The 23488-nt window shown below is 43.8% G+C and overlaps 1 protein-coding gene across 4 annotated transcripts in view; it reads left to right on the top strand.

The window, feature by feature from the left end:
- Window positions 1-23488, top strand: part of LOC106567652 (roundabout homolog 3) — a 306687-nt gene that overhangs the window by 177092 nt on the left and 106107 nt on the right. For all 4 annotated transcript variants that reach the window (XM_014137193.3, XM_014137191.3, XM_014137190.3 and 1 more), the window contains exon 2: window positions 16395-16721. In XM_014137193.3, the coding sequence (XP_013992668.1) occupies window positions 16395-16721 (327 nt within the window). The remainder of the gene's footprint in view (window positions 1-16394; window positions 16722-23488) is intronic.

The raw sequence follows: 23488 nt of genomic DNA, 5'->3' as shown, positions 1-23488 counted from the left end.
ACCAAATTCTGCAGTAGCACGTGGAAACATAACCAACCCAGTTACACTTGTTTGCTGTTGTCTTAGTCTAGAGTAAGGAGCACTTGAAAAAAATAAGAGTTGCGATGCTAATTGCTTCTGTGATGCACACTCTTTAGATAAAATGTTGCTTGTACATCAGTGTCAAGTAGGCTATACGTTCACCATGATATTGACATTTCTAACTGAAATGGCAAGACAAATGGGGTATACAGTGGCGGATTTAGGAATAGGCGACATGGGCAGCCACCCAGGGCGGCACGGGATGCCCGCACAAAAAAAAATCGTAAGGGTGAATTTGCGCGATCGGTTTTCTATCGCTCATTTGCATGTCACGTCAATGATATCATGTCACCCTGTGGGACTGTGGGTCAATTAACCTTGTCAGAGTGGGCGCCCTGATTCTAGTTTGTGAGCTAGGCAGGCTACTGCCTGGGAAGGTCTCCCACTCAGAAGTACGAGATGGGGAGGGGGGTGGGGGTAGGTTGACCTCAGGTCTCCCCACTGGTAGCCCGAGGTAGGGGGAGCAGGGGACTCTATCATATAGCACACCTCTAACTTTGTACAGTACAAATACAATTAGTAAAATCAGTCACTACGAAATGCTACCAAATAAACCACAATTCATTCATAATACTGTGAATATATAGCTTCACAGACATATTGTTGCATTTTTTTCTGGTTTGTGTGAAATCGTTAAGAATAATATAAAACCAGTCTGCACACCACCAAGGTGAATTGGTTTAGTCTTGACTCTTGGTTGACAGTGTTGGGGGATGGGTAATGTATTGATGCTCGAGTGCCAAATCAACACAAATTCGTTTCTATTTGTCTTTGTTACTTCTTTTTGATATTTATGAGTCTTATTTTTGTATATATTTTTTTATTTATAAAGTTTTAAATGTTATGATTATTTCTTTGTGTTGTTCCAAATGTCTGAATAAAAATGACAGTTTGTGCAGAATTTTTGGAGGGGGGGGGGGCTGAAGGGGAGGTTCGGCCAGGCAGCCATTCAAGCTAGAACCGCCACTGGGGGTATACATTTTGGGTGAGAAATTTGAAATGTAGAACATTTGAAGGTAAACATTAAAATATCCATGTATAAAGACTGTTGACCCCCAGAGCGAGTTCTTTACTTTGAAGTAAATCAAAGTTTAATGGACTTCAAGCCTCTCAACCATGTTGGTGGAGAAACTACACTTTCAGAGTACGAAAATGACACTAAACTTTCTTTTCCAGTTGGCGGAGGGAAAGCCCCTCTCTCCATGGCAAGGTGTCTCATTTTTCAGCCCAGAAAACATGTAAGCTGCTTTAGCCACTGAACCTCCCTCCCCTGGAAGGTGTAACTCTGTAAGTCAGCACCATCTTTCGGAGTTGACGTTTGTGGAAGTTTGGTCACTTTTCCTAAGCCATCCTTAGTCCCCTCTCAAAGACAGAGAGAGGGAGAAGGCAGACGAAACCCCCAGAGCAGTTGACCCTGCTCTATTTAGTCCCTTGCATCCAACAGAAGCTCAATTATGAAGGCTATGGCTTTACGGCCCAATGTTTCTATTCTCATGCAAGTGCCTCTTTTTGTTATCCCCAACCTCAAAGAGTAGGTGGTTGGGGAGAAAACACTCACTCCCCGCCCAACTCCCACTCCCAATTTAACTTCAGGAAATGAATGCCATTTACAAATCAATTCCCAGGCTTAGACGAAAGAGAAGAGGAGGAGGAGGGAGAGGGGGGCTGCTGTAAAACATCAAAATTCAGTTTAGAGGGAGGGGAGGGCAGTCTGGTAAAAAATAATTGCAGATGAGGAAGAAATAAGAAAGTTTTCCCTTTCTCTTTCCCCTCATGCCTCTCCTCTTGTCCTACTCCCTCCGGTCGATAACCTTTTTTTTAACCCTATATGGACAGGGCTAAATTGAAATGTTTCTTACAGAAGAAATATGAAACGCATAACCATGGTAGCAATTGAAAGGGAACAGTTTGGAGATGATCTGAAAATTGTTAGACCAAAGGTAAGTACACAACAGTTCACCTGACACAAGACTGAATCCAAACATTACACTGTTCATTTTATGTGAATTTGACATTTACTGTACTCTTTGCTGCATTTCTTGATAATGAAATCTGAAAATACTCTGAATACATTCAGTCACATGATAAGGCTATTTCTGGAAACACGGGGTAGGTGCAACATAAGACAAAACAAATGAAACGGTTTGAGTGAGAGGACTAAATGGTGTCCCCAAGAGGTCACAAACCTCTCTAAAGTGTGGACAGTCCCTAAGCAATTTCAATGGACTTGTATGACACAAAGAAGAGTCTTCAACTATAAGGTACTTTTTTTGAGCTCTCCTAGCTGTGCGGTTGAGGAACTACAGCAAGTACACTTGTAGTTGTTTCGTTTGGAACACAACCCTGCATCGCCCGCCATCAGACATTTACTGGTGTTGTTTACGCAATCCAAAAACGGTCCATTATTAATCACAATCTGGGTCAGGTTGGCATGATTTGAAGGCTTGTTCTATTGCCAACATGACTAGCTTCAGTTATAAAATATTAACTTACAGTGTTAGGCTTTCACATGGGAATTCAGAGAAACAGATTGTAATTTTGGTGCGCATAGAAAGGAGTCACGAGTGCATTCAGGTGGGTGTGCCGTGGCAAATTCTCTTCACATTAAACAAACAGGCTCACTCTGTTCAGAACAACCCAGGGTATGATGACATGTCATCTTGAAACTGTACATCAAACGTAGTGATCGTAAACGTTGACACTGTATATGAAATTTGTTTTATGATTTGGAGATATAAAGTGCACATTTGGACTCACTGATGTTTGGCTTTCTTGTATGGCATCTTTCAAAATACATCCAGTCATCTTAATTTACAGCATTTCCCTCACTCAGACAACAATTACCGGGAGGGATGGGGGCAACTTCTTGTCACACACCGTGCTCAAGTTCATAAGGGCTCTCAGTCAAAACCCACAGAGCTCTGTGAAGCGCAGAGCCAGAGCTCTGACGTCATATATAGAATGTTACTGTACAGCCACTATGTTCCAATTTAGATGCTTATTAGTGACCAAATCTGCAATTTGAACCCATATACATGTACAAGTATAAAGAGCTAAGCTCTCAGAAAGCACTCACATCTATAGTAGCTGCTGCACTGGAATTCCTGTGTGAAAGACTCCTTCCAGCTGTGGACACTTAAAGTCAGAATTTTTATTCAAGGGAGTTGCATGGAAAGCAGGGGGTTAGCTTAGTCGAGTTTTCAAATGGATTAATCTTCTCTTTTTAGCCCCACAGGGTGTTAAGGATTTGAGGTGCTGTGTTCCGATAGGTATCCCAAGCCTGATTTATTCTCAAGTTCCTCCGGTAGAATTTTAAGGCATTTTTCACGGTTGACTCCGACTGAGCTAAGATGTCGTCAGTGTTTTGTGCTCAGGTTTGCCTGGCAGGGAGACAAAAACAGAGTCTTCTCACATACTTTACAGTACCTCATGTCATAACCGCCATATAAGATTACTTTGGAGGTGTGAGGGGTGGTTAGCAAACAAACTAGTTTGGGGGGGGGGGGGGGGGGTTAGGAAGTTAGCTGTATCAATTAGTCTTCTGTACATTGGTGATCGAAGGGTGTTGATCTCAAGGCTTTCGCATGCTTGAATGAAGAAGGCAATTATTAAATGGCCAAACCTGTTGTCATGGAGATTTAAAAAGGAACTTTTTTCCAAAGTCAAACCATGATAGAATTGTTTTGCTGCTAAAGTGAACGTGTGGGGAAAAAATTGTCTTTAGAAAAGTTAGTGGTCATACGCACATCATTAAAAAAACGTACAGTAGGAGCTGGGCTAATAAAGGACACATGAAAAAGAATAGAGGCCCGCACACTGTATATGCTCCCAATTTAGCACCTTTAAAGGACAATGTTTCGATCCAACATGGATCTTTGTCAACTCAAACGGCCACATCCACATCCACATCCCAAAATATATACACAGAATACACCTCACATGACCATTACGCACGTGACGCATGGTGGCTGTGGAAACAATTCAAAACAGTGTGATACAAAAGGCAACTTTGCACACAGTCAATAGTCATAAATCATAGAGGTACATATGGTTATAAGGATTATATACATACAAATTGGGCTGAGTAAAAACATAGATAACAGTAAAAAATATTTATTATGGTGTTATAGGCCTATAGTGTTTGGCCATATTTGAATGACATGACTTCTTTGAGTTGACTCCTTAGAATACATCAAGACAAGGTTGAATATGATCTTTGTGCCATTTGTGGGAAGTTGCGCTAAATTGCTAGCCTCTCTTTTATATCTCGAACAACGTTAGCCCTGTGACCTTACATGCAAATTACTTTTCCCTCTAGGCCCATCTTTCATCAGAATGTCGGTCAAGTGAGTACTTAAGTGATTTGGGGAGTTGGGTGATGTGCAGATTAAGTTTTCTTCCCCAGAGAAGTAGATCAATCTGCTTAGCTGCTAAAAGCTCACTCGGAGAGACATGGTGAAATACATAGTGGAGGGAGTTGGCAGGGAGATGGAATCCACTCTGGATGCTGGCACACTCTCTTGTTTCAGACGACAAGGTCAGACCAACCCACTTGTTAACCTGAAGATGAGGAAAGCGCGACGCCTCAGCAGTTTTTCATTCTCCATTATAGAATGACATTTGAAATCTGATCAAGACTATGTTGCCTCCCTCTCTCCCACTCTCCCATGCAAGACAATGCAACAGTATTCTCTTAGGCTTAGAACAACTCCCCAGCTAAAAGAGGTCTAAGTCTAAGAGATTTGGGATGAAGTCATGCTGTTTCAGACTCTGCCCAGCATTAGCTAAGATTCCCATTAAGTTCTAGTTTGGATGATAACATTTCAAAAACATTCAGAGAATATTTAATTGCATTTGAGGACTGTGTTGTAGGGGATATAGAGACACACAGCATATTTTCATTCATATGACATTTTAACAGCATTTAATCATACAAACGCAATCATCTTTTTTTTTACACTTCATAAGTTGACAATTTGCACATCTGGGGTTTGAACCTGCAATATTTGGTTCTCTGTGCCACCAGGGAAGCTCTCTTTGTCTTTTTTCAGTAGCCATGGCAGTATGACCAATCAGAAATATGTTCTTGAATTTTTCTGAGCACCTCCATTCATTGAATGAATGTCATCACAACTGAGCATTTTTTGTGTTTTGGGAAACTAGCTCTTGTAATGTACCCACACTGTTCCCACAACCTAATTACATGTTCTGTGAACCTTTAACGAACTCGGAAAGGCTGTTCTGGGAATGTTCTTGCAACATCAGGCAGATGTTTTTTTGCACCCTAAGAGAAACATTGTAGCATCATCCGCACAACTGGACAGTTTTTGTGTTTTGACAACATATCTTTTCTGATGTCCCCACAATATTCTCACCAGACTGTTCCCACAACCTAATGAAACATTCTGGGAACCTTTAAAGAACAGATGAAATGTGTTCTAGGAACGTTCTTGCAACATCAGGCGAATGTGTTATACAAGCATTCTGTAATCATCACCGCGACTGAACAGTTTGTGATATGAGAACATTTGCCCCGGCCTAACAAATGTTCTCGGAACCTTTACATAACCGATTTTGGTTTGCTGGGTGTGCATTAGCACACTCTCACTCTAATAACATTGACACAGTCCTGATGTTTTGGGCTCATCCTGATGCTGATCGTGCTCCATTGGGGTCATTTTGCGCTTAGCTTAGCATTTGTCCCTGTCATTTTAAGGCTGACTCGACGAGCATGTAAGACTCAAATTGAATTTCATCCTTTGCTTCTAATCAGTCACCATAGCTTGCTGTGGATTCTTAGTGGGCATGACCATATTGTATAGCATCTACTCATGAGGCTATTTGTATATTTTTTTTGAGGGTTTGCAGCAACCATAGTGTGATATCAGAGCAGACTTTGGAATGATTTGATAAACATCTGTTCCTTTAAACACTCAAAGACCACTCCATCACGGTTGACATCTCCACAGTGTCACCCTCCCAGAGTGCAAAGAACCTTGGTGTGACCCTGGACAACACCCTGTCGTTCTCTGCTAACATCAAAGCAGTGACTCACTCCTGCAGGTCCATGCTCTACAACATCCGTAGAGTACGACCCTACTTCACACAGGAAGTGTCTGGAGTACCGCTCCTCGCTGTTGGCTGCGCTCCCCGCTTGTGCCATCAAGCCCATGCAACTTATCCAGAAAGCAGCACCCCGCCTGGTTTTCAACCTTCCCAAGTTCTCCCATGTCACCCCGCTCCTCAACACACTCCACTGGCTTCCAGTCGAAGCTCGCATCCACTACAAGACCATGGTGCTTGCCTACGGAACAGCAAGAGGAACTGCCCCTCCCTACCTTCAGGCTATGCTCAAACACTACACCCCAACCCGAGACCTCAGGTCTCTTGACCCTCCCACCCCTACGGGAGGGCAGCTTCCGCTCAGCCCAGTCCAAGCTCTTCTCTGTCCTGGCACCCCAATGGTGGAACCAGTTTCCCCCTGAAACTAGGACAGCAGAGTCCCTGCCCATCTTCCAAAAACATCTGAAACCCTACCTCTTCAAAACAGTATCTTAAATAATCCTCCTCCTCACCTTTAAAAAAAAACTTAACCAGCACTTGCACTTTACCATCCCCACCTCACCCCTTCTAGCTCTGACTCTACTGACAGATAGGTTATTGAGGACAAATGTACTTTCTATGCCTGTGATATGTGGTTGTCCCACCTAGCTATCTTAAGATGAATGCACTAATTGTAAATTGCTCTGGATAAGAGCGTCTGCTAAATGACTAAAATGTAAATAAAATAATCCTTGTATCCGCTAAAGACAAAACTGCTCATCACTGTCTTACAGTACATTCAATTCCCAAATGCTTCGGCTCAGGTTCATTTAGGATACCCAGTAATAATAGACATATGTGTGACTTTGGAGAAGAGACATTACAGTGTTAACGCAACACAACCACACTCTTGTGTCTTGAGTTGCCCCCTATTTACATGTTCAGGTTTGTGTAATTTGGACTGGCATTCACAGCTTTTTTACAGACACTGTCATTCCTATCTATAAAAGGCTGAGAAGCTCAGCTCCATGGTTTCATGAGCTCACATTAAGCTTTGAAGCCGATGCTCTCTTTTCCATGTAAACCACAGCCAGATGGTAATAAGTCCATAGAAAGCCTAGGTATGTCAGTTACTCTCTCTCCGGACAGTCAAGTATAGGCCTACTTTCTGATTGTCTACTGTCCTCTCCCAATTTTTCAAGTTGTAAGTGGAGAAGTCATACAATGTTGAGGTCACCTTGCCATTTGAACACCTCTCTTTAATAAAATTGTACTTCATCTCTTGGCCTTTAGAAGTTTGCATTTCTGAACATTTGCCCAATATTTTAATATTTTTCCCATTTCTAGTAATGCAAACCCAAGCATGACATTTACCTCAGTCTCAGGCAATGGTATCTTCTCTTTTAAAAACCTTTGCATAACATCTACAGTTGAAGTCGGAAGTTTACATACACTTAGGTTGGAGTCATTAAAACTTGGTTTTCAACAACTCCACAAATGTATTTTTAAGAAACTATAGTTTTGGCAAGTCGGTTAGGACATCTACTTTGTGCATGACACAAGTAATTCTTCCAACAATTGTTTACAGACAGATTATTTCACTTATAATTCACTATCACAATTCCAGTGGGTCAGAAGTTTACATACACTAAGTTGACTGTGCCTTTAAACAGCTTGGAAAATTCCAGAAAATGATGCCATGGCTTTAGAAGCTTCTGATAGGCTAATTGACATCATTTGAGTCAATTGGAGGTGTACCTGTGGATGTATTTCAAGGCCTACCTTCAAACTCAGTGCCTCTTTGCTTGACATCATGGGAAAATCAGCCAAGATCTCAGAAAAAAAATTGTAGACCTCCACAAGTCTGGTTCATCCTTTGGAGCAATTTCCAAACGCCTGAAGGTACCACGTTCATCTGTACAAATAATAGTATGCAAGTATAAACACCATGGGACCAGGCAGCCGTCATAGCGCTCAGGAAGGAGACGCGTTCTGTCTCCTAGAGATGAACGTACTTTGGTGCGAAAAGTGCAAGTCAATCCCAGAACAACAGCAAAGGACCTTGTGAAGATGCTGGAGGAAACAGGTACAAAAGTATCTTTATCCACAGTAAAACGAGTCCTATATAGACATAACCTGAAAGGCCACTCAGCAAGGAAGAAGCCACTGCTCCAAAACCGCCATAAAAAAAGCCAGACTAGGGTTTGCAACTGCCCATGGGGACAAAGATCGTACTTTTTAGAGAAATGTCCTCTGGTCTGATGAAACAAAAATAGAACTGTCCATAATGACCATCGTTATGTTTGGAGGAAAAAGGGGGAGGCTTGCAAGCCAAAGAACACCTTCCCAACCGTGAATCACGGGAGTGGTAGCATCATGTTGTGGGGGTGCTTTGCTGCAGGAGGGACTGGTGCACTTCACAAAATAGATGGCATCATGAGGATGGAAAATTATGTGGATATATTGAAGCAACATCTCAAGACGTCAGTCAGGAAGTTAAAGCTTGGTCTCAAATGGGTCTTCCAAAAGGACAATGACCCCAAGCATACTTCCAAAGTTGTGGCAAAATGGCTTAAGGACAACAAAGTCAAAGTATTGGAGTGGCCATCACAAAGCCCTGACCTCAACCCTATAGAAAATTTGTGGGTAGAACTGAAAAAGCATGTTTGAGCAAGGAGGCCTACATACCTGACTCAGTTACACCAGCTCTGACATTTCACATTCTTAAAATAAAGTGGTGATTTTAACTGACCTAAGACAGGGAATTTTACTAGGATTAAATGTCAGGAATTGTCAGGAATTGTTTAAATGTATTTGGCTAAGGTGTATGTAAACTTCCGACTTCAACTGTAGCTCCATTTCTATTAAGGCGCTCAGTCGAGAGAACATCCACATAACATTAGGTCATTCTCATACCGCGGTCCTTTTCCCTGCTCAGACTGGCCTGGCCTGTAATATTTATGTCAGCTCCTAATGCCCCTGTACTGCTGGGTTCCTCCACAACCTCCCACCAACCCCCACCAACGTAGGTCTATTCTGCTCTTCTAGACCCTAAAAGCTATTAGCTGAGCGTCAGTTGGTCTTACACTGTTCTTCTGCAGAGCCTGGCTTAAAGGGAAGACAACCACTCTGAAGTGACGACTGTTTTCACTCCGAGAGCAAGGAACATACACAGATGGAGAGTGTTGTCTTTTTTAGCAGCCAATGTCAGATTTAGTGTTATACCTGGTTATAGGCATGAGTAGACCAAGCTCTGCTGGAATGCAGGTTCTCTCTCTCTCTCTCTTTCTCTCTCTCTCTCTCTCTCTCTCTCTCTCTCTCTCTCTCTCTCTCTCTCTCTCTCTCTCTCTCTCTCTCTCTCTCTCTCTCTCTCTCTCTCTCTCTCTCGCTCTCTCTCTCTCTCTCTCTCTCTCTCTCTCTCTCTCTCTCTCTCTCTCTCTCTCTCTCTGTGTGGGTCCAACCCCAAGATGTTCTGGAAAACGGTTAAAGACCTGGAGAATAAACCCCCCTCCTTACAGCTGCCCATGTCCCTTAATGTTGATTATGTGGTTGTTACTGACAAGTTGTTTGGAAGACAGCCACAGTGCATCCTTTATTTAAAGGGAGAGATCAAGCTGATTATAGGCCAATTTCTATTTTGCCCTGTTTAGCAAAAGTGTTTGAAAAACGTATCAATAATCAACTGACTGGCTTTGTTGATGTCCATAGTATTCTCTCTGGCATGGAATCTGGTTTCCGTTCAGGTTATGGATGTGTCACTGCAACCTTTAAGGTCCTCAATGATGTCACCATTGCCCTTGATTCTAAGCAATGTTGTGCTGCTATTTTTATTGACTTGGCCAAAGCTTTTGATATGGTAGACCATTCCATTCTTGTGGGAGTATTGGTGTCTCTGAGAGGTCTTTGGCCTGGTTTGCTAACTACCTCCCTCAAAGAGTGCAGTGTATAAAGTCAGAACATCTGCTGTCTCAGCCATTGCATGTCACCATGGGAGTACCCCAAGGCTCGATCCTAGGCCCCACGCTCTTCTGAATTTACATCAACAACATAGCTTAGGCAGTAGGAACCTTTCTCATCAATTTATATGCAGATGATACAGTCTTATACTCAGCTGGCCCCTCCCCGGTGTTAAACGCTCTACAACAAAGCTTTCTTAGTGTCCAACAAGCTTTCTCTGCCCTTAACCTAGTTCTGAACACCTCCAAAACAAATGTAATGTGGTTTGGTAAGAAGAATGCCCCTCTACCCACAGGTGTGATTACTACCTCTGAGGGTTTAGAGCTTGAGGTAGTAATGCAAGTACATGCAAGTACTTGAGAGCATGGCTAGATGGTACACTGTCCTTCTCTCAGCACATATCAAAGTTGCAGGCTAAGGTTAAATCTAGACTACGTTTCCTCTATCATAATCGCTCCTCTTTCACCCCAGCTGCCAAACTAACGCTGATTCAGATGACAATCCTACCCATGCTAGATTACGGATACATCATTTATAGATCGGCAGGTAAGAGTGCTCTCGAGCGGCTAGATGTTCTTTACCATTCGGCCATCCGATTTGTCACCAATGCTCCTTATAGGACACATCACTGCACTCTATACTCCTCTTTAAACTGGTCATCTCTGTATACCCGTCACAAGACCCATTGGATGAAGCTTACTTTTAAAACCCTCTTAGGCCTCACTCCGACCTATCTGAGATACCTACTGCAGCCCTCATCCTCCACGTACAACACCCGTTCTGCCAGTCACATTCTGTTAAAGGTCCCCAAAGCACACACATCCCTAGGTCACTCGTCTTTTCAGTTCACTGCAGCTAGCGACTGGAACGAGCTGCAACAAACATTCAAACTGGACAGTTTTATCTCCGTCTCTTCATTCAAAGAGTCAATCATGGACACTCTTACTGACAGTTGTGGCTACTTCGCGTGATGCATTGTCGTCTCTAACTTCTTGCCCTTTGTGCTGTTGTCTGTGCCCTATAATGATTGTACCATGTTTTGTGCTGCTACCATGTTGTGCTGTGTTGTCATGTGTTGCTGCCATGCTATGTTGTTGTCTTAGGTCTCTCTTTATGTAGTGTTGTGGTGTATCTTGTTCTCTTGCGTGTTTTGTCATATATTATATTTTTATTTTTACTGCCAGGCCCCCGTCCTCGCTTGTGCCTTTTGGTAGGCCGTCATTGTAAATAAGAATTTGACTTGACTTGTTAAAAAAAGGTTCAATACAAAATAAATGACGGAGGCAGTATGCAAGTTAAGATTTAGCAGCCAGTTCGAGAGTTTGCTTTGAAAGGCCTATCATTCTGTATGGTAAAGGCCCATGATACACTGAGATGTTAGTCACACACTGCAGGTCAAGCTATCACATGAAAATGGATGTTTTACATCTGACTCGAAATTCCTTCAAAAGTCCATCTACCACCATTTCCTTTACATCAAGAGTCCACACGTTCCTTCTTTAAGAAGATAAATTGGTTTGAGTGAGGGTCCATCGCTCAATACAATAGTCTGTATCTCCTCCATCAACTAAAAGCCTTCTACCTTTGACTTGTTAATCCTATAACCCTGGAGTATTCGACCGTGGAGGGAAAGGCATTTGCCCAGTGGATATTAAACCGCCCTCTTATCAGTTGTTATCAGACACGGTTGGAACCCACATTTTCACACCTGGCCCTGTGGAGAACTCTTGAGAGCCTCAACCTCCATCTTGGTTTGCCGACAAGAAAACTCAGCTCAACGACTCAAAAAACCTTTGGCGTCCCTAACTGTGGTGGAATACAAAACAACAAAGTCATCAAAACTGTAATAATTGGCATCGGTGCATCGATGCATCTCAGTAATTATTCAGACAAATATCGGGAGAGATAGTCACCTCCCTGTGTCATCCCTAAAAGGACTCTCTGTGGAAAATTCCTTCTCGCCCCACAGTGCTAGTCTTTGCGCCGCTGTTGTTATTCATCCATAATTGTCTCGCCAACACACTGTCAATCAAATTGGGGGAAAGAGAGGGAAGCAATTTCAAAGCACTTCAGCAACAAAACCTGCTGCATGAATTACCTTTTCTCTGTCTGTCTGGTCTGTCTGGTCTGTCTGTCTGTCTGTCTGTCTGTCTGTCTGTCTGTCTGTCTGTCTGTCTGTCTGTCTGTCTGTCTGTCTGTCTGTCTGTCTGTCTGTCTGTCTGTCTGTCTGTCTGTCTGTCTGTCTGTCTGTCTGTCTGTCTGTCTGTCTGTCTGTCTGTCTGTCTGTCTGTCTGTCTGTCTGTCTGTCTGTCTGTCTGTCTGTCTGTCTGTCTGTCTGTCTGTCTGTCTGTCTGTCTGTCTGTCTGTCTGTCTGTCTGTCTGTCTGTCTGTCTGTCTGTCTGTCTGTCTGTCTGTCTGTCTGTCTGTCTGTCTGTCTGTCTGTCTGTCTGTCTGTCTGTCTGTCTGTCTGTCTGTCTGTCTGTCTGTCTGTCTGTCTGTCTGTCTGTCTGTCTGTCTGTCTGTCTGTCTGTCTGTCTGTCTGTCTGTCTGTCTGTCTGTCTGTCTGTCTGTCTGTCTGTCTGTCTGTCTGTCTGTCTGTCTGTCTGTCTGTCTGTCTGTCTGTCTGTCTGTCTGTCTGTCTGTCTGTCTGTCTGTCTGTCTGTCTGTCTGTCTGTCTGTCTGTCTGTCTGTCTGTCTGTCTGTCTGTCTGTCTGTCTGTCTGTCTGTCTGTCTGTCTGTCTGTCTGTCTGTCTGTCTGTCTGTCTGTCTGTCTGTCTGTCTGTCTGTGTCTCTGTCTGTCTGTCTGTCTGTCTGTCTGTCTGTCTGTCTGTCTGTGTCTCTGTCTGTCTGTCTCTCGTCTGTCTCTGTGTCTCGCTCTCTCTGTGTCTCTGTATATCTCTCTCTCGTTCTCTCTGTGTCTCGTTCTCTCTGTGTCTCGCTCTCTCTGTGTCTCGTTCTCTCTGTGTCTGTATATCTCTCTCGTTCTCTCTCTGTCTCTGTATATCTCTCTCTCGTTCTCTCTGTGTCTCGCTCTCTCTGTGTCTCTGTATATCTCTCTCTCGCTCTCTCTGTGTCTCTCTTTCTCTCTCTCTTATGCAAAACAAAACCATTGGCAGTCCCTCCACATTCTTTTCTGTGAATTTCTAAAAACCCGGGACACTTTAATTTATTGATACGTTTCGTGCGTCTCCCCTCTGAGCCGGAGATGCATTTTGTTTGATAGTTGAATTTAGAGCATGTAATTTCTCAGCCATCAAGTTGATATGAATGCAGAATAGTGACACATGTGGAGAACATTACTCAACTTGTCTTCGTTTTCTCAGAACTGACAGTTTGAATGATGAAAATGTGTTTTTCACATGTTGTTGACGTGTTGGAGTGTCGACTGTTAGGGGAGCAAAAATGGAATGTGTGTGTTGTTGACTTGTTTATTCTGTTGTGTACCGCCCACTCAGCCCTCGTGTGGAGTGTCTCTACTGTAAAAAGAGGCCATGTTCGAGGGCTCGGTGGAGCTCACAGGGAAATGAACCTTCTCCTTTTACCACATAGTGTTTAGCACCAACCCTCTCCCAACCTCCCCTGTAGGCGAGTGCACACTCAAGGAGCCGTTTCCCCTCTCCTGCTTTAGCCTAGTTACTGACAACATTCTCTATTACAGTAATACTTAACCCCCTATCTCTCCACTAGGGGCTAAAATGAATCAAGTCAAGTCATACAACAGAGTAGAGGTCTTCACCGGTCCAAAAAGTTGGATCCGTTCCGAAATGGATCCGTGGCTTTCCAACCTGCATATATATATATTTTAAATGAGACCCATTCCAAATGGATCCGAGGACAGTGAGACCCGTTTTGAAAAGTCCAGTGGAAAACACACCCAAATCCAAGAGTAGAAATAGAGAGAGAAAGAAACCTCCAACTGGGCTTTGCCAGCGCCACCAATAAACAAGCAACAGGATTGTGTCTAGGCACAGATCTGGGGAAGGGTACCAAAACATTTCTGCAGCATTGAAGGTCCCCAAGAACACAGTGGCCTCCATCATTCTTAAATGGAAGAAGTTTGGAACCACCAATACTCTTCCTAGAGCTGGTCGTCTGGCCAAACTGAGCAATCGGGGGGGAAGGGCCATGGTCAGGGAGGTGACCAAGAACCCGATGGTCACTCTGACAGAGCTCCAGAGTTCCTCTGTGGAGATGGGAGAACCTTCCAGAAGGACAACCATCTCTGTAACACTCTACCAATCAGGCCTTTATGGTAGAGTGGCCAGACTGAAGCCACTCCACAGTAAAAGGCACATGACAGCCCGCTTGGAGTTTGCCAAAAGGCACCTAAAGGACTCTGACAATGAGAAACAAGATTCTCTGGTCTGATGAAACCAAGATTGAACTCTTTGGCCTGAATGCCAAGCGTCACGTCTGGAGGAAACCTGGCACCATCTCTACAGTGAAGCATGTTGGTGGCACCATCATGCTGTGGGGATGATTTTCAGTGGCAGGGATTGGGAGACTAGTTAGGAATGAGGGAAAGATGAACAGTACAGAGAGATCCTTGATGAAAACTTGCTCCAGAGCTCTCGGGACCTCAGACTGGGGCAAATGTAGGAGTGGCATCGGGACAAGTCTCTGAATGTCCTTGAGTGGCCCAACCAGAGCCGGACTTGAACCCAATCGAAATACTTCTCCCCAAATAAAGGTGTGCCAAGCTTGTAGCGTCATACCCAAGAAGACATGAGGCTGTAATCGCTGCCAAAGGTGCTTCAACAAAGTACTGAGTACAGGGTATGAATACTTATGTAAATGTAATATTTCTGTTTTTTTCCCTAATAAATCTGCAAAAATGTATTGTTTTTGCTTTGTCATTATGGGGTATTGTGTGTAGATTGATGAGGGGAAAAAAATATTTAATCCATTTTAGAGTAAGGCTGTAACGTAACAAGATGTGGAAAAAGTCAAGGGGTCTGAATTCTCAGGGGAGCTTAGGCTGCACCCCCTGATAAATCCCCCAAATAAATGTATATTTCACTAGACCTTTTTACTCCAGTATGAGTGCAGAAAAATACCCTTCAGCAGAGCAGAGAAAAATACTCCTCAGCCGGTTTGCACTGCCTTCATGGCCTGCAGTAGCTAAGCCTAATAATAGCCATACCACACCAAACCTTCATTAAAGTTGCTTAACTTTTAGGGTAAAATCAAGTCAAGTCATTGTTATAGGGAAAATACCAACAGGTTATTATAATGCTGCATTAAATTAAGTTTTGCATATTGCCCTCTTTGGTTTTTCCTTTTCATGGTTTGAGTGCGAGTAGCATAGTAGGCCTTCCGGTAATTGTATTATATTACGGCAACACAACATTCCAGCTGGAACTTCGTTTGGCCAATAAAAATGTCTCAATGAAACCTTAAAAAAAGTTTTGAACAGGCTAGGCCTATATTGCAGCTATTACCAACAAAGGTGATTGTCTACTGTAGGCCTACCCAACCAATGACAGCAATAGGCTAATGCTATTTATATTACAACAGACCTAATTTTAACCTTAAACTAAATTGATCACAAAATTTAAAAGACAGAACTTAATTTAGCAAATGAAATGTCTCAACAAAATGAAGCAAAACACTTTTTGCATAGGATATTTAACTGGTTTATATTATTACAATAATAATAATTATAATAATAATTTACAATAATAATAATAATTACTAACCAATTGATAATAAATACAAAAATAAATAAACGAAAGGTAGAAAATTGCATCAAACCTGAGTAGCGAGTTGCACATAGTCCAATGTTTTTCTCCTCTTTGTCCACTATAATATAAACATTTGTCCCCAAGGGCATTACCCTTGTCAGCTACTTTTCACTATACTCTTTCTCCTCTAACTTTCGTTTTACTTCAATGAAAAACTACTCCATGATCGCAGTCAACAGTAGCCTAGGCCAGGGCTCCTTTTACTCTCTCTCGTCGCTCTCTCCTCAGCATCAGGTGCATGTGAGGTGAGCAGCTAGAACCATTTTCAGCTGGACATAAGCTATGCATTTTAGTGAATTGTAATTGGCTGACACAGATAACAAACTCGCGCAGTTCTCATCACACAAACACTAAATTAACAGAGGACAGGTCCAATTGGGTTCAGTCGGTAAATCAATTTTAATTGCACATATCCGAGACCCGTGGCAATTATATCAGACCCAACCCAGATCCAAGACAAAAGTCTGAATTTAGAACCTAGGTCAGATTTTGGAATTTTGAGTCTGTTGAAACCATCAAGACCTCTACAACAGAGTACACTTAATTCTTTACCCCCTCTCTCTATTCCAGGATCCAGACCCAGGTTGGAGGATGCCCCCCCGCGGATCGTGGAGCACCCCTCCGACCTGATCGTGTCCAAGGGCGAGCCGGCCACCCTCAACTGCAAGGCAGAGGGGCGTCCCAGCCCCATGGTGGAGTGGTACAAAGATGGCGAACGAGTGGAGACGGACAGGGAAGATCCACGCTCCCATCGTATGCTGCTGCCCAGCGGCTCCCTGTTCTTCCTGCGTATCGTCCATGGTCGACGGAGCAAACCCGACGAGGGGGTCTATGTGTGCGTGGCACGCAACTACCTAGGCGAGGCTGTCAGTCGCAACGCGTCGCTGGAGGTGGCAAGTAAGTGCCTCGGCCATTTTGGCTCTTGGGGATAGAGAGGTGTGTTTGAGCCAAGTTGGCAGAAATTGATCAAGTATAGCACTGCATAGCATTGACAGAGAGGAGAGGCAATCCTTAGCTCAAGCAAAATGTAACAACTGTCACTGGAAAGGGAAAGTGAAGCTAGAACAGCCAACAGTGGCTGTTTCCAGGTAGCAGATGTTAGCCCCTGAAATCATCACACACACACATTCGCGCCACCCAGACACACGCATGCACGCACGCACACACACACACACACACACACACACACACACACACACCCCTATAGAAAACCCTGTGAGAATGGCAGCTTTTCACAACAGGGCACTGCTGCAATCTGCTCTGCTCAAATAAAACGTGGACGGCCAATTTGATTTCACTATTAGATTAGCCAATGCGCTATTGCATTAGGATTTCATTATGTAATTCCGTTTGATAACACAACGGGTTATTTGCGTATTTCAGTAAATTTTTTTTTGCTGTTTTATGAGTAGTTTTCCCTGATATGAGTTGAGGATAGTTTCTTGGTTTGTATTGGTTGCCTGGTTTTCAGTGCTTTAGAATGAAGCCTGGTAGGCTACAGTTTCCCCATTCCTTTTTCAAGAGCTGCCATTTGCTCCTCTTTCTTTCTGTTATAGGATGATGTAAGTAGCATATCCGACAAACTGTTTGTATTCAGCATGGCTCTTCAACCCTGTTCTTGGAGAGCTACTGTCCAGGAAGTTTTCACTCCAACCCTAATCTAGCAATCTGATTCTAATAATTAGCTGGTTAGTAAGCTGAATCAGGTTAGTTACAACTGGGGTTGGAGCGAAAACTTACAGAAGGCTTTCTCTCCAGGGACAGGGTTGGAGAGCCCCAGTAAACAGTATTGACAGCAATATACACATATTTGTCAGAGTTCAATTATTGTGAAGGCTGTCTTTGCCCCATGACAGACTATACCCTCTGTCCCTCAAAACACAGAAACTGCGTTTTTACTGAGGGAGCAGTGAAAGTCAAATGCTTTCAACCCTCCTTTTATGGAGCTTAGCCCTGGCCAATATCGCTCACCCTAAAACTACCAACCATCTCAGAGGAGAGTGGTTCCTCTCTGGGCGACCCCAACCACGAGACAGCCCAGGGGCCAATGCTCCGGAAGTAAGATGTGCGTGCGTGCACACACACACACACACACACACACACACACACACACACACACACACACACACACACACACACACACACACCACTCCTCCAGAAAATGTATTTTGAGGTTTTAAGGGATTAGGAATGGGGAGGAAGGGGGTTACTTGGCAGATAAGGGTGTCTGAGTTGCCCTCCTCCCCTCTTCAAATGGCCAAGCTGCTACAGGGCACACTCTCCTCAGGCAGCTCCAGGCTGGCTGCCCTGTGTTATTAATCCTATGGGTCAGGGCCAATATGGGCCATGGTGCTCCATAACTGCTTCACGCTCCACACTGAGCAATTTCCAACCTCACGTCCAGCTAAGAGCAGAAATACAGGCCCGGGCCTGTAGAGCTCAGCAGAGATTAATACATATTTTCTTGCCAGGTGTACCAATCAGTGGTTCCAAAGCAATTTGTCACCGTTGATGCATTTTCTCTGTGGCCTGAACCCCTCTTCAAGAGATCGTAGAGAAATCTCTCTTTTTTTTTTACTCGTAATTGGACGAGTGGCAATAGCCTGTTTTCTTTCACTTTGATCGTGAAAGCATCCGTTTCGATAAAGCTTTTCGTTTACAACTGGAACTGAAAGTCAACTACCTGAGGTAGTCCTCCAAGTATCTGGTCTCCAGTGATCAGCTATGTCAAATGCCTTTGTGTGCCAATGTGTTTCCACTTAAAGTGCCCACTGGTACTGTGCTAGAAGATATGGTCTTCTCTCTCTTTGAAGCCCTTCAGGAGTAGATCTCTCTGAGCTAGTCTGTTTCTGAGTTGCTCTGTCTCTTAATTAGTCTCTGAGTTGGTTAGTCTAGGAGTTGATCTCTCTGAATTGGTCTGTTTTTGAGTTTAGACTGTTTGAGCCCTCCTGTGTGTCCAGGCTTAACTAATGGAATCAATGTGCCGGCTGCCGGGCTCGTGGGGGCTGAGGAAAGGGCAGAGGACAGGACTATGACCAGGGGGGCTAAACACAAAAGGAGGGGTCAGATGGCCAAGGTGAGGCCAGGACCCTCTGGCTGGTCCCTCTGGTCCCCCTTCCGTCTGGTGGTCATTGAGCTGGGCTCACCGGCCAAACCTGTCCTCCTCAGAGGATCATGAATTAATAAGACCAGACTGGGGCTAATGAGACTGAGGCCCGTGCTGGTGGCCTGTGTGTGTGTGTGTGTGTGTGTGTGTGTGTGTGTGTGTGTGTGTGTGTGTCTGGAGAGGATGGGGGTCAAGAGGACATGACAACAGGTGGTGTGAGGAACAGTCTCCCCCCCCCCCACACACACACACACTTCCCCTGCCCCCATGCTAATGAATGCTGGGGCATCTGCAGGGCCATTGTGTGTCCTGGGTTACAGCAGAAGCATCCAGGTTTACAATAGAACAATAAAATCCCACTCTGACCGTTGTTACTAATCAAGCTCCATTATCTCTCATGGATACAGATCACTATCTACGCGGGCTATACCACCACACTGTTAAATACACCAGACCCTCCTACTGACCTCAACCGTCTGTCAGATTCTGTTATGCAAGCGTAGGTGTATTAGGCAAGATATATTTCCGAGTTGTGCGAGGTCGATTTGTACCCGTTGAATCAGAGTCCTGTAACCGGGTTATACTGTGATTACAGAATTCCTCCGATTTGTTCGGTTATCTCAGAAGCATGTTGTTTGGAAATGAGTTGCAGTTGTGAAAATAGATCAACTCCCATTCTTGTCCCCAAGACAACTCCTGTGGGGTCAGGCTCGGTGAATATGGTGCTGTTTATAGTTCTACTGACGGCTGCTTTATTATTCCATTTATTTTGTTGTGTCGTCCTCTTCCCCAGGAGCCTGCGGCCGGCCAGCCGAGAGGCCGTTTCAAAGTCAAGTTTTCGCTTAATTGACTCTGGGAACTTTTTATTGACAGACGCATTACACTTTGGGCATTCAGTGTGGCCTTTGCCTAACGGTAGGACAATACCGTATGCTGTTGTATTAAAAGCACATTTCAAGGGGATTTAGCTGCGTTTGACCCTCGCAAATGACCGAGCAAACAGACGTTTAAACTCTCTATTGATTTCTACAATATGTTTTTTTAATGAATTCTCTGAGCTGAAATTCACCTTAAGATGACCACCGCTCCAGAGTTGGAAAGGTCAGAGAAGAGCTTAAGTCATTCGACTGGATCTAAATGGATTTGTCACAGATCCATCTGGTTTGGAGTTTGTTGACGTGGTAGAAATGGGTGTAGTTGAACTCCCCACCCCCCTTTCTGTGCCATGCTAGAGGGAGTTGTTTGGGAGTCTTCATGTGCAGGGCAAATTAATGGGCACAGGGTAAACACCACTCAGCACATTTGATGAGAACTGGGCACTGCGGTGGGCAGAGGGTCAGTAGAAAGTACACCTTTGCAATCTGTTCCTGGGCCAAGTGTTCATTGGGAGCCTTCACACTGCCCAGAAGGTGCCCATACGTCATAACTGGACTGAGACAGCAGGATGCTCATCCACTGACTCAATGGTCTTGACCGTCTCCGAGATGAGACTGAAGTGTCAGAGATGACTAGCCTGCCAGTCTGTCTCAGCTGCAACCAACAAAAACTACATGATGCACAAAGTCAGGAAAGCTTGCTGACACCTAGCATAACTTATACAGCGAACTAAGTTGGCATCACCCAGGGGAATTGAATAGCATACAGATGTAGAATCTTAATTTGATCCAGTTTGCTAAAGCAGGAAAATAATCCTGCAGCAACAGGAAATGTGAATTTTTGTAGGGGTTGATCTATTTTTCAAAAGGAAATATCAAGTCTGACATTTCAAAGTGGAAATTAGCTTTTTTTAAATACACTACTAGTTTTTAATTTCCTGCATTACAGGAACGTTCTCCTGCAGAGAGTGATCAAATGAAGATCCTACATCTGTAGCAACACACACAAACAGCCTCCTATTTAATCTGCCTCCTATCCTATCTCTATCCAATACACAAATGTGATGACATGTACCTCAATTTAGGGCTCACGAGTGGCGCAGTGGTCTAAGGCACTGCATCTCAGTGCAAGAGGCATCATTACAGTCTCTGGTTTGAATCCAGGCTGTATCACATCCGGCCGTGATTGGGAGTCCCATAGGGCGGGCGCACAATTGGCCCAGCATCGTCCGTGTTTGGCCGGGGTAGGCCACCATTGTAAATAATAAAACATTTCAGTAGTGTACAAAGGTGTCAATGACCAAACAGTGTAATTGGTTGGCATATTCTTCTAGATGCTAGAACAGTGCGGTGTCTGGCATTGTCACTGGCCTGGCTGTGTTTGCGTAAGCGTCTATTCCAAATCCCCCGATGTGGTGGTTGGTCTGTCTGGGAGAAAGAAACTGCTATTTACCAACAATGGAGCGAATAAGCACACACACAATTATTGAAAACAGACCTGTTTCTTACCACTAACGTGGGCACCCAATATACAGATGTCGTATCTTAATTTCATCATCCTGTTGTTTCAGGAATTTTCCTGAAAGAGGAGATGCAAACTATAGTGTAGTCAAGGTTTAAAAAGGCTTCTAAAGTTTCTAATTTACACTTTAAAATACTTTATTTGCCTCAATGAAAAATGGATCAATCCCTACAAAAACATTATATTAATTATAATCCACATAATAATTCACATTTCCTGTGCTGCAGGATTATTTTTCTGCTATAGCAAACTGGCTCAAATTAAGATCCTATATCTGTAGCTTGCACTCTTGCTCACTGCCCAGTCCCAGTCCAGATTCTGCATTTCTGTCATGTCTCTCTGCTGTTGTGTGTGCGTTAGTCATTCTACTGACTATGTTCAGAACTTGTTTTTTTAACCCTGCGTTGGCTCCTGAGGGAAGGCGGATATAGAGGTGTATGGGATTTGGCAAGCTGTCCCTCATTGAATGGTGGGCACCAAGAAAGCTTCTGAGCCCATACACATTCTTTGAGTAAATCTGCATGACGCAGTTGATCTTTTTGCCCGCTTTCCAACTTGAGATAACCGATTTAATTGAATAGATTTTACAGTAAAGGCACAACAATATCAAGTTTCTCTTCTGGATACGGTACTCCGAAAATACTAGATCTACCGTTTTGGCTTTGGGAAACATGGTGGGATGTCACATTTTCTGAAAAGATTTAAGAGTGACTTAATAAATAAATAAAATAATTTAGTTCAATTAAGCTTTTTATGTTTTGTTTATGTGCATTTTATGGCAAGTTATTGTCATACAGCTTTTTGCAAATGGCTGAGACCTTTATATGTTTGGCATCTCATCAACTCCTTGTTCAACGACAGTGCCTCCGGGCTGCATTCTCACACTAAACATCACACCGACTGAACCATTGTCCCCCTACACTTCTTATACGCCATATCCTGGGGCTGTGATGTATTTCTGTTGTTGTTTTTTGATTTTTTTAAGCCATGAAACACTCTTAAAGATATTACTTGGGATTCCTCCTCTCTTAAGCACCTCTTGAAACTTAGTTTTAAATGACTTATCAGACTTTGATTAGTATTCAGAGATCTTCATTATCGGACTGAACTACAGTAGAGGGGGTGGGGGAGTTTCTCATCTTCCATTCTCATATCCTTATGATTGTGAGGAGACTACTGGTGTGGTGGAGCAGTTTTTTTTGTTGGTGTTCAGTTTTCTCCAGATGGCTTGAGTACAGTAGACAAAGCAGAGAGGGCAGTGGGGGGAATTAGGGAGAATGGGGGCAACTGCCCCACTGGACAAAGGGGGTCCTCATGGCCCCATGCTCCACTAACATAGGCCAAGGCAGACCATTACTAGATTAAAGTAATCCTCTTCCAGGGCAGACAATGTCTCTATTAGCTGGCCACACAGATTAGACCACCTCAGTAATGGATTTATTGTTGGGGGTATCTGCATACAAAAGGACTACGCTTGGGGGGCAAAAGGGGCAGGTCCCCCGCCCTCCTCCTCCCTCCGCGCTCTCACCATGCCCCCTCTCTTTGTTTTTGCCATTCAATTGTTTTGGGTCAGTCCTTCTATCCAATGGTGAAGAGGTGGATAGTGTGCTCGCCCGCACACACACACACACACACACACACACACACACACACACACACACACACACACACACACACACACACACACACACACACACACACACACACACACACACACACACACAGCCCCTAATGCATACTGCAGACACTGAAACACAAGCACACACACTGCTGACTCTTACTTACACACACACACACTTCACAGACATGACAGAGGCACTGAATAACAAGTGGACATAGTGTTTGTAATAACAGGCCTCCTGCTGTGAAGCTCCTTCTTCCTCTAACCTCTGCAAGTCTGAAGTGCTTGTTTTTGGTAAATAACGTTATCCAAAGAGCCTTTCATCCAAGTTTTTGACGCAACATACTTCTGTCTGAAGTGTCCTTCAAAGCTAAAATGACTGCATTTTGGAAGAAAAGTATACTTTTCAAAGTCACTTATCGTGAGACTTGTGCCTCGCAAATGTATTCAACTGTAGAGGAGGCTGGGATGTACCTCTCAAGTTTAGCAGAAGTTAGTGTCACGCCCTGACCGTAGAGAGCCTTTTTATTTCTCTATTTG

The sequence above is a fragment of the Salmo salar genome, chromosome 13 (genome assembly GCF_965601325.2).
Source record: "Salmo salar chromosome 13, fSalSal1, whole genome shotgun sequence".
NCBI classification, from domain to species: domain Eukaryota; kingdom Metazoa; phylum Chordata; class Actinopteri; order Salmoniformes; family Salmonidae; genus Salmo; species Salmo salar.
This window is presented reverse-complemented; position numbering and strand designations above follow the sequence as displayed.